The 11,018-nt window shown below is 35.8% G+C and overlaps 1 protein-coding gene across 1 annotated transcript; it reads left to right on the forward strand.

The window, feature by feature from the left end:
- Positions 1 to 484: 484 nt before the first annotated feature.
- On the forward strand, positions 485 to 2,562 carry LOC111367668 (dormancy-associated protein homolog 4-like). The gene is made up of 3 exons (XM_022988655.1): positions 485 to 998; positions 1,959 to 2,058; positions 2,238 to 2,562. Exons 1-3 carry the CDS (start codon positions 707 to 709, stop codon positions 2,263 to 2,265), a joined length of 420 nt encoding a protein of 139 aa, XP_022844423.1. The 5' UTR covers positions 485 to 706; the 3' UTR covers positions 2,266 to 2,562.
- The last annotated feature ends 8,456 nt before the right edge of the window (positions 2,563 to 11,018 follow it).

The following is an 11,018-nucleotide window of genomic DNA, read 5'->3' on the forward strand; positions in this document are numbered from 1 at the left end:
ATTAATTAATAGATCATGCTCCTAATAATAGTTTTTGTGAAAAAAAATAAATTATTTGCATGTCTTTTCATGAAGGACATATATCTAGTCAAAATTTGTATTTTTTCTTCTTATTTAAGAATACAAGGGACAAATAAGTAATTTTATTACTTATATATTTTATCCACATGTTTCGTGAAACTCAAAAATATTAGTAACTTATTCAACGCTCATCCATATATTTTGTAATTTAAATGAATTATAAACAACTCTCAAACATGCTTTTAACTAACTTCTTAACCAATAACCATTGGACAATCATATTTTCTCACAAAATTGATTGGTTTATCCTACTTTTGTTTTGTCAAGATTTGAATGTCCAATAAATTTTCAACGGCTTCAAACAAAGCCATATTAGCCGGAGCCATACATTATCCATAACCCATACATTTTTTTAAACCTAAATTCTCCATTCTCTCTCTATAAGAACCCTAATTTCTCTCTCCATTTTATCACAATAAAATCAGATTACATCAAACAGGCTTAGTTTCTCTCTCCTCCTCCTTCCTTCTTTGTAACAGTCGTATAACAGGTGCTGCTCCACCACCGTTTTTTCACGCCTGAAACTGGTGAAACATCATCTTTTTTCGGTTGTTACAAAAGAATTTTTTTTCTTAAAAAAACTATTAAAAAAAAACAGTTTTAATTCATTTTCATAGTTAAAATCATGGGTTTTCTTCATAAGCTTTGGGACGAAACGCTTGCCGGACCAACGCCAGATTCCGGCCTTGGAAAACTCCGAAAATACAACTCTTTATCCGCCGCGGCGACTAGATCCACGGCTGCTCCGCCGTATGTTGTAATTCCTCCACCACTTGATGATCAAATCCCGATTACTCGGAGCATCACTGTTCTCCGAACCACCCCTGGCTCGCCGCATAACCTTAATTCTTCTCTTGACTCTGGATCGGTCCCGAATTCTCCCGCTAGTTCCAGCACTCCCACATCGCCATTTTCACGTAAGAATTCAGTTTTACTACCCCTTGCATGGACCTTTTGTGGTTCTATTAGTTAGGGGTGAGCTTGGTATACTGGGTAAGACCTATAAAAAACTCAATAAAGTTAGTTGCACAATCGTGATTGACAATCATGTGTTGTTAAAATTTGAACCATTGATATAAAATTAGTTTTTAACAATTTTTAAAATGGATGGATGTGATGGTATCAAGTGTGTAGTTATCAACCAATATTGTCGATAAATGTTGTACATGTAGTATGATTGGAAAGAATTTAGTAGAAAAATAGAATAAATAATACATGATCATTATATTAGGTTCTCATTTGGTAGGGATTCAAATCGAATTTTTAGCAGATTTTGATAAAATTTGATGAAAAGTTACGAATCTTACAAAATACGTGGTTGAAATTAATTGTTGACTTTGATTGAAATCATAATATCTCCAACAAACATGGAACTCTATTCTTTGATTTTTTTTTTATACAAAAGAAAGGACGACCACGATGTAGTGCTAGGACTACCATTTTTGTCTTTAATCATAGGAGATTTCTGGGAAGTAAGGCGAGACGAGGTGGGATTAAGATAATTTCATTTATAATACTATTTAATTAATATTTATTTTTAATCACATTTAAGTTTAAAAACAAAAATGAAAAAATACAAATATTCGAGGTACGTTCAAGGAATTCAAGATGGATTATTATGTCATCGCTACTCAAAAACAATGTTATTTAATATTTAGAAATTTGTTGAAAAAGCTTTTGATAAAAGTTTTCGTAAATTTCAGTTTAAACACATCTCTATTCTTTTACTAAAAGATAAAAAAATTCAAACTACCATAATATCATCCAGCTACTATATCAATTTCATTTCATGCTAAATTAATATATGTTTAATTCAATGTGCTATAAAAATTTATGGGCAAATTTTTTATATTGGTTTTTTTGTGAGTGCATTTTAGCAAGCACTTCAGGTGGGAACTTCAAGAAATTGACAAGGAGAAAATCAACCTCAGCCTCAGTGCATCAATCTGATCCAAAGAGTCCAACTGGTTATGATTGGTTAGTTATCTCTTCTTTTACCTTTTTACACGATTCCCGGATTACACATTACTCAAGATTCGATCAATTGTATACTTGATCATCGATCAAAACATCGTCTATTTGAATTTAGAGCAAATTAGTAGTACTTGTTTGGCTTATCGTACAATTCACTAACTTGAACTAACTTATGTGGACAGGATTGTGCTAAGTGCTTTGGATCGTTGACTCTTTGGGGAGAAAACGATGATTTTGTGAGGGTAAAATGGACTTTTTGTAAATAAAGAACCCTAATCAGTGTCCTGTAATTATGAGTAGAATAGGAGAGTTGACTTATCTTCAAGACTTATGAGTCCATCCTCTGTGTGAAGAAAGTGATATCCTTTTATGAGTAGTTTCTTGACTCTTGTAAATATTATTACTATTTTTTTTCTTTTGATTATCATGGCCTTGTATATATGTGGAATTAATGTCTTTGCAGTAATTTGCACTCTAATGAAATTTGTGTTAAGCACTTAAGCTTTCCATTGGTTTTGATTGTTCTTTCTCGATTTCTATTTCACGCGACAATGAAAATAAATGGAAGAATATTTAAATGCATATTTGTTATATTGAATTGGACTGAATATGGGTAGATTGAAGAGTTAATAACCCAAATCGTCATTGAACTTTGTAAAAAGTTTTCACGGGATCACTGAACTTTAAAAATCACTTAAGTCGTCGCTAAACTTTGCAAAAGGTTTTCACGAGATCACTAAATTTTGCAAAAAGTTTTCATTTAAAAATCATCTAATTCATCACTAAATTTTGCAAAAATTTTCTAAGGAGATCACTAATTCAGTAATAACTTAAGAAACATTTTGCAAAGTTCAGTGATTCCGTAAAAATCCTTTTTAAAGTTTAGTGATGAATGGATTGATTTTTAAAGTTCAATGACACTGTATAAACCTTTTACAAAGTTCGTGATAACTTGAATAATTTTTAATATTCAGTGATCCCGTGAAATTTCTTTACAAAGTTCAGTGACCATATGAGTCATTAACCCTAGATTGAACAATGTGGCCAAAAGAGTGAAATAAATGTGAACAAAGAAAAATCTTAAAATATTCTTATTCACAAAGAATACAGACGAATTTAGGAATGTGAACACCAAATAATTGATTTGATTAAAGAGAACTTCACAATTCCTTTAAAATCTCGTTTGATACTCATTTTTTTTAAAAATGAAAATAAAAAATATAGTCGTTATGAGACCCACACAAAAGATAGAAAGTCAAATATGGTGGCTTGATGTGATGGATAACGATTATATTTTTTATTTTTGTGGTCAAAAAATGAAAATCAAACGGCCCTAATTTTGTTTTTTAATAAAAAACAACCAAGTAAAAAAGTAGACCAAATCTAATCCTTGTCTTCATTGAAATTACACACTTGATCCCTAAACTCTTAACTGATAATTAAGGGTACAAATGGAAATTAATAATAAAAAACTAAGAAAAGGAAATAAATTTTTTTAACAAAGGACTAAGATAAAATCATATATCAATCTTTTATTTATTTGTCTTTTTAGTGTCTAATCATATTTAGTTTAACATACAAACATACTATTAGTGTAGTGTGTTCGACATTAAACGATTACACCATAAGATAATTTAAGAAACATCTAACCTTCAAAGACGAAGCCCTTGAAGGTTCCAGAAGACGCAGAGAAAAATAGAGAATAGAAAATGATGATCCCGCTGCCAAACAAAGCAAAGGGTCGTATTTATAGTAAAAACCATCCACCGTTGATTAAGCGGGTTAATCTAACGGTCCAAGAGCGACTAAGATACATGGGCTGAATATTGGGCTCGATTTAAGTAGGCCTTCTAGGTATATTAATAATAGACTATCTATTGATTCCATATTGGACCTTTTTATCACTGTCTATTAGTTGGACTGATCAAATGGCATCACAGCCCAACAGATCTCCACCTTGATGTCAGTGATCATACAAGAAGCCTAATAAATGCAAAACACAATTTAAATATCCTTCTCAAGAAAACAGCTTCCCAATATTCTCAATAAGCATCAACCTTAGCACCTATACAGAACAAAACACTTAACCAGCATTAATGTTCAAAATTTGTAAACAAGACTTAAACTTGTTTAAAGGTATTACCTTAATACCTACATCAGCTGGATTAAGCTGAGTTGCAATTTTTTCAAGTAAAATAAGTTCTTTAGAAACAACATCTCTAATAAAATGCCACTAACATCAATATGTTTGGTTCTTTCATGAAAAACAGGGTTTTTACATAGGTGAATTGCACTTTGACTATCTGAATATAAGACAACACGGTTACTCAATTCATTTATTTCAGATAACAAGCCTTTAAGCCATAAAGCTTCTTTTATTGCTTCAGTTGCAGCAACATACTCAGCTTCAGTAGTAGATAAAGCAACAATAGATTGAAGTTGAGATTTCCAACTAATACATGTTTTACACAAAGTAAACATATAAGAAGTAGTAGATTTCCTATTGTCTCTATCTCCGGCAAAATCTGAATCTACAAAACCCTTAAGTACAACACCTTCATTACAGGCACTAAAAATCAAACCAACATGTGAAGATCCTTTCAAGTATCTCAACAGCCATTTTAGAGTAACCCAATGGTCAGGTCCTGGATTGGCCATAAATCTACTAAGTGTGCTAATAGAATGAGCTACATCAAGCCTAATACATACCATAGTGTACATAACAGAACCTACAGCATTAGCATAGGGTACATTTTCCATTTGTCTAATGTCAGACTCATCTACAGGACATTGCTCTTTACTAAGTTTAAAATGGCTGGCCAATGGAAGTGAAACAGATTTAGAGTTATGCATGGCAAACTTAGTCAACATTTTTTCAATATATGCAGTTTGCTTCAAGTACAATAACCTATGGTGCCTTTTCCTAGTGATTTCCATTCCTAGAATTCTCTTTGCATGTCCTAGGTCTTTCATTTCAAATTCAGCACTTAAAGACAAGGTCACAATGCAAGAAGACAGTTTTCACGTCCATTTGTTCAAGTTCAAGATCATAATGAGCAACAAGAGCAAGCATAACTCTAATTGTTATGTACTTTATCACAAGTGAAAATATCTCATTATAATCTATGCCCTCTTTTTGCGTAAATCCTTTCGCTACAAGTCTAGCCTTAAATCTTATGGGCATCTTTTCAATATTTCCCTCCTTAACACTAAAGATCTACTTGCAATCAACAAGGGTCTTACCTGCAGGTTTAGGAACTAAAGTCCTAGTCTCATTTTTCATTAAGGAGTCCATCTCATCTATCATAGCAGCATGCCATTTCTCAGATTGCTTGCAGCTCATTGCCTCTTCATAAGATTTTGGTTCTTTAAACACTAAGTCTTGATAGGACAAAACAGCAAGTGAAAGGTAATCCCCACACCTAACAGGCTCTCTTACTTCTCTCCTAGTCTTATCTCTAGCTAATTGGTAATCTCCCAATTCATCAGGCTAACTTTCCAGATTTTCTTGAACACTTTCCTCTTCATTTTCTAGAGGACCAGAAGCTGTTTCAGCTTCTTCATCCACATGTTCATCACTAACAGGTTCAGTAGGTAAGCCAAGCTCCACCTGCAGCTTGGTATTATCACTCCTTTCATGACCTGATAGCCCTTTTGGCTCCTTATTTTTTAAACAAGGCAGTTTTGACTCATCAAAAGTAACATCTCTGCTGGTGATGATTCTAAAACCTTTTACCTCTTTACTCCATATTCTATAACCTTTAACCCCATCGGGATATCCCAAGAAAACACATTTCTGGGCCCTAGGTTCAAGTTTTCCTATACTCTGATGGGAATAGGCAGCACAACCAAAGATTCTTAAATGAGAATAATCAGGAACATGCCCTGTCCATAGCTCTTCTGGGGTTTTATCACCTAGAGCACTTGAGAGGGTCCTATTAACAATATATGAAGCTGTAACCCACAACGAGATTGATGCGGAACCCAAGAACTCCAATTCTAGTCCAATTTTGGATCTTGAACTCCAAGAAACCCTAGATTAGCGAAGAACCTAAAATCTCTTGATTACAATTAAAAGAACCCACAATCCGATTTTTTAGAACACCACAAGAAATTGAATTTTGATAAGTTCCAAGATTGTTCAAGAAGAACAAGAAATTGAAAGAACAAATTCTCTCTCTATAATATTATTCAAACAAAAAGTCAAAAGTCCTTACAATGAAAAGTAATCTCCTATTTATACAAATAAGTAAAAACGTCCAAAACCCATCAAATTATGGTAATAATTTGATTTCATAAGAATTTTATCGAAACTAGGAAATTCGGCCAAAATTAGAAAATTCGCCAATTTTTTTGCTTATGCGGCCGCATGGTGTATTTCCATGCTGTCGCATGGTTCAACAAGAAATTCCAATTTAAGTTTCGATATGCCACTATGCGGCCGCATTGTGTTTTTGCTGTGCGGTCGCACAAGCTTATTTTCAGCCTCCGGTTTCGTCGCTTGATAACAAATTGATCCAAGTTGATTCGGCCTTCGACCCGAACATGAAAGTTGCTCCATTTTGAGTCCCGAACATGGTTCCATCAATGGTTTCTTGAATGAGCAATCCCATCGCTTGTTTCACTTGCTTTGCCCTTGATCGCGTCATTGGTCCGCCATCGACTATCAACGGGTCTCGTCTCGCACTTGCCTTCATCGGGCTCGACTCCTGGATCATATCATCCCCTCCCTCTTCGAAAGGATTTGTCCTTGAATCTAAACCTGCATCGAAAAGAGAAAGATCAGCAACATTAAAAGTAGCTGAAACATTATACTCACAAGGTAAATCCACTTTGTATGCATTGTCATTGATCCTCTCGATGATTTGAATCGGTCCATCGCCTCGTGGTTGCAATTTTGACTTCCTCTATTCTGGAAAACGCTCTTTTCTGAAATGCACCCAGACGCAATCTCCAAACTCAAATGTAACGCGTCTTCTTCCTTTATTTGCTTTTGATGTAATCAACTTTCCTTTCTCTTCGATCTGCATCCTGACCTTTTCATGGAGTGTTTTCACTATCTCGGCTTTTCGTTTCCCATCCAAGCTACCTCATTCATCCACAGGCAAAGACATTAAATCCATAGGTGTTAGTGGATTAAAACCATAAACAATTTCAAAAGGAGAAGACGAAGTAGTAGAATGTGTAGCTCGATTATATGCAAATTCTATAAACGGTAAACACTCGTCCCATGATTTCAGATTTTTATTGATCACTGTCCTAAGTAGTTGAGTCATAGTTCGATTAACTACCTCAGTTTGTCCATCTGTTTGTGGGTGACAAGTTGTGACAAGTTGTAGAAAATAATAACTTACTTCCTAACCTACTCCACAGAACACGCCAAAAATGACTCAAAAACTTCACGTCCCTATCAGACACTATACTTTTAGGTAGTCCATGTAAACGTACTATTTTCCTAAAGAATAAGTCTATAATATTAGGAGCATCGTCAGTTTTATGACATGGTATGAAGTGCGCCATCTTACTAAACCTATCGACCACTACAAATATTGAATCCCGACCCCTTTTGGTCCTAGGCAAACCTAACACAAAGTCCATGGATATGTCTACCCAAGGTTCACTAGGTACAGGCAAAAGAGTATACAACACATGGGGTTGAACCTTAGACTTAGCATTTTTACAAGTTATGCACTTTCCACATATTTGTTCCACGTCATGTCGCATTTTAGGCCAATAAAAATGTTCCCCTAACATGTCTAATGTCTTTTGAACCCCGAAGTGTCCCATTAAACCACCCCATGTACTTCTCTTACCAATAATTCACGCAAAGAACAATTAGGAATGCACAACTTATCTTTCCTAAACAAATATCCTTCATGCCTATAGAATTTATCAAATGCACCTTTATCACATGAAGCATAAATATTAGAAAAATCACAATCAGATTCATACATGCCCTTAATATGTTTGAAATCAAGTAATTTAGTACTTAATGAATTTAAAAGCACGTACCTTCAAGACAACGCATCAACAACTATATTTTCGTTACCTTGTTTGTACTTGATGACGTAGGGAAATGTCTCGATAAACTCCATCCACCTCGCATGTCTTTTGTTCAACTTACCTTGACCTCGCAAATGTTTTAAAGATTCATGATCGGTGTGTATCACGAATTCCTTTGGCCATAAGTAGTGCTGCCAAGTTTCCAATGCTCGAACAAGTGAGTACAGCTCCTTGTCATATGTCAGATAATTCAATATTGCCCCACTCAACTTTTCGCTAAAGTAAGCAATAGGTATCCTTTCCTGCATTAACACTGCACACTGCTCCTATACCTATTCCTGATGCATCACACTCAACCTCGAATGTTTTATGAAAATTCGGTAATGCTAAAACATGTGCTTTACATAGCTTATCCTTAATTGTGTTAAATGCAATTTCTTGAGATTCTCCCCAATCGAAACCTACACTCTTCTTTACTATTTCAGTCAACGGTGTGGTGATGGTGCTAAAATCTCTTACAAATCGCCTATAAAAACTAGCCAATCCATGAAAACTCCTAACTTCAGTTATAGTCTTAGGTGTCGGCCATTCTTTTATAGCTTTTATCCTTTCTTCATCGACTTCCACCCCATTAGCACTAACCAAAAATCTTAGGAAAATAACTCTATCCATGCAAAATGTGCACTTTTTGAAATTAGCTTACAGTTGTTCCTTTCGCAACACAATAAGCACACAATTTAAATGTTCTAAATGCTCATCTAGATTTTTGCTATAGATTAAGATGTTATCAAAATAAACTACAACAAATTTTACAATAAAAGCATGCAAAACATGGTTCATTAAATGCATAAAAGTGCTCAGTGCATTAGTGAGTTCAAATGGCATAACTAACCATTCATACAATCCATACTTAGTTTTAAACACCGTTTTCCATTCATCATCCTCCCGCTTGCGAATTTGATGATATCTACTCTTAAGATCAATCTTACTAAAAATGCAAGCACCATGCAACTCATCAAGCATATCATCTAGCCGTAGCTATTGGGTGACGATACTTTACCGTGATATTGTTGATAGCTCGGCAATCCACGCACATTCTCCAAGTCCCATCCTTCTTAGGCACCAGCAAAACAGGTACATCACATGGACTCATGCTCTCCCTGACATAACCTTTGCTCATCAACTTCTCCACTTGCTTTTGAAGCTCCTTCGTCTCCTCGGGATTGCTTCAGTAAGCTGGTCGATTCGGTATGACAGCTCCGGGTACAAAGTCAATCTGGTGCTCGATGCCTCTGATTGGTGGCAATCCACTTGGCATCTCCTTAGGAAACGCATCGTCGAACTCCTGCAATAAAGACTTAACCAAACTAGGGAGGGATGTGTTAGAATCCTCAAAATTGAAGAGGGACTCCTTGTATACTAATAATATCATTTGCCTATTATCGCTCATAGCCTTTTTCAACTCACTCTCTTTTGCGTAGAAGTTGACCTTTGGCTTTTCTTCCCGCTCAGCTGACTCTTTTTCTCTCCTCTCAACTGACTCATTTTCTCTCCGCTCATGCGGCTTCTCTATCTTTTCTCCACTCTCAGCCACCTCACTATTTTCTCTCTTATTGTTGGTTTCACTATTGCCTCTCCTTTTTCCCGACTCTCTTATTCTCTCGTCTTCCTCACTTTTCAGCTTGATTTGATCTCCATACACTTGTGCCGGTGTTAATGGCGCAAGAGTAATAGTCTTTCCATCCTTGACAAAACTATAACGATTCCTATATCCATCATGTGTGACCCTTCTATCATATTGTCATGGTCTTCCTAACAAGATATGACCCACATGCATAGGCACCACATCACATACTACTTTGTCACTATAACTCCCAATTGAGAAATTAATTAAAACTCTTCTATTCACCCTAACTTTCCCACTTTCATTCAACCATTGCAACTTATAAGGCCTAGAGTGTCTTAACAATGCTAGTCCTAATTTCTCAACCAAAGTTGTGCTAGCTACATTCATGCAACTCCCACCATCAATAATCATACTACATACCTTATCGTTGACGTAACAACGTGTGTGTAATATATTTTCTCGCTGCTGCTCCGAATCATCCACTTTGACTTAAGTGTTTAGAGCTCTCCTTGGTACCAACGATTCCCCAACAGCAAACTCCAATTTTTCTTCTTCTTCAACATCCTCCAATGCAGGCACGTCCTCAAACTCTCCTTCACTTTCACTCACCACCTCTCCATTAGCCAACAACACCATTACCCATTTATTTGGGCATTGAGAAGCAATGTGCCCTGACCCCAAGCATCTGAAACACTTGATGTCTCGATTCCTTGATGGTTGTGAATTTGTTTTGGGTGTTGTTTTGCTAGCACTTTCTTCTTTTCCTTTCTGCCAGTCATTCCTACCTTTAGGTACAGCTTTATCACCTCTGTTGTTGTTGTTCCACCCTGGTTTTCAAGATGGATTAACACTCGGAATTCCTAATGGCTGCCTAGTTGCCCCTTTCCTCTTCAGTTGTCTCTCTACCTTCATAGTCACATGCAACATGTCTTCCAACTCCACACAATGTTGCAACTCCATTACATTGGCAATTTTCCTATTCAACCCATTCAAGAATCGTGCCATGGTAGCCTCCCGATCCTCCACCACGTTGGCCCTAATTATGAGTATTTTTATCTCCTTATGATAGTCCTCTACACTTTTCGACTCTTGATATAGACCTTGCAGTTTTTGATGGATCTTTCGGTAATAATGGCTAGGAACAAACCTCTTTCTCATCAATGACTTCAATTCCTCCCAAGTGCTGATTGATCTTCCCCCACTCCTACGTTGTGAAGTAATCACTTGATCCCACCATAAAATTGCACTGAACTCCAAAACTGCTAACTACACCTTTTTTTTCCTCCGAGTAGTTATAATACTCGAAGATCATTTCAACCTTCCTTTCCCACTC

Source organism: Olea europaea, chromosome 18 (assembly GCF_002742605.1).
Source record: "Olea europaea var. sylvestris chromosome 18, O_europaea_v1, whole genome shotgun sequence".
Classification (NCBI taxonomy): Eukaryota; Viridiplantae; Streptophyta; class Magnoliopsida; order Lamiales; family Oleaceae; genus Olea; species Olea europaea.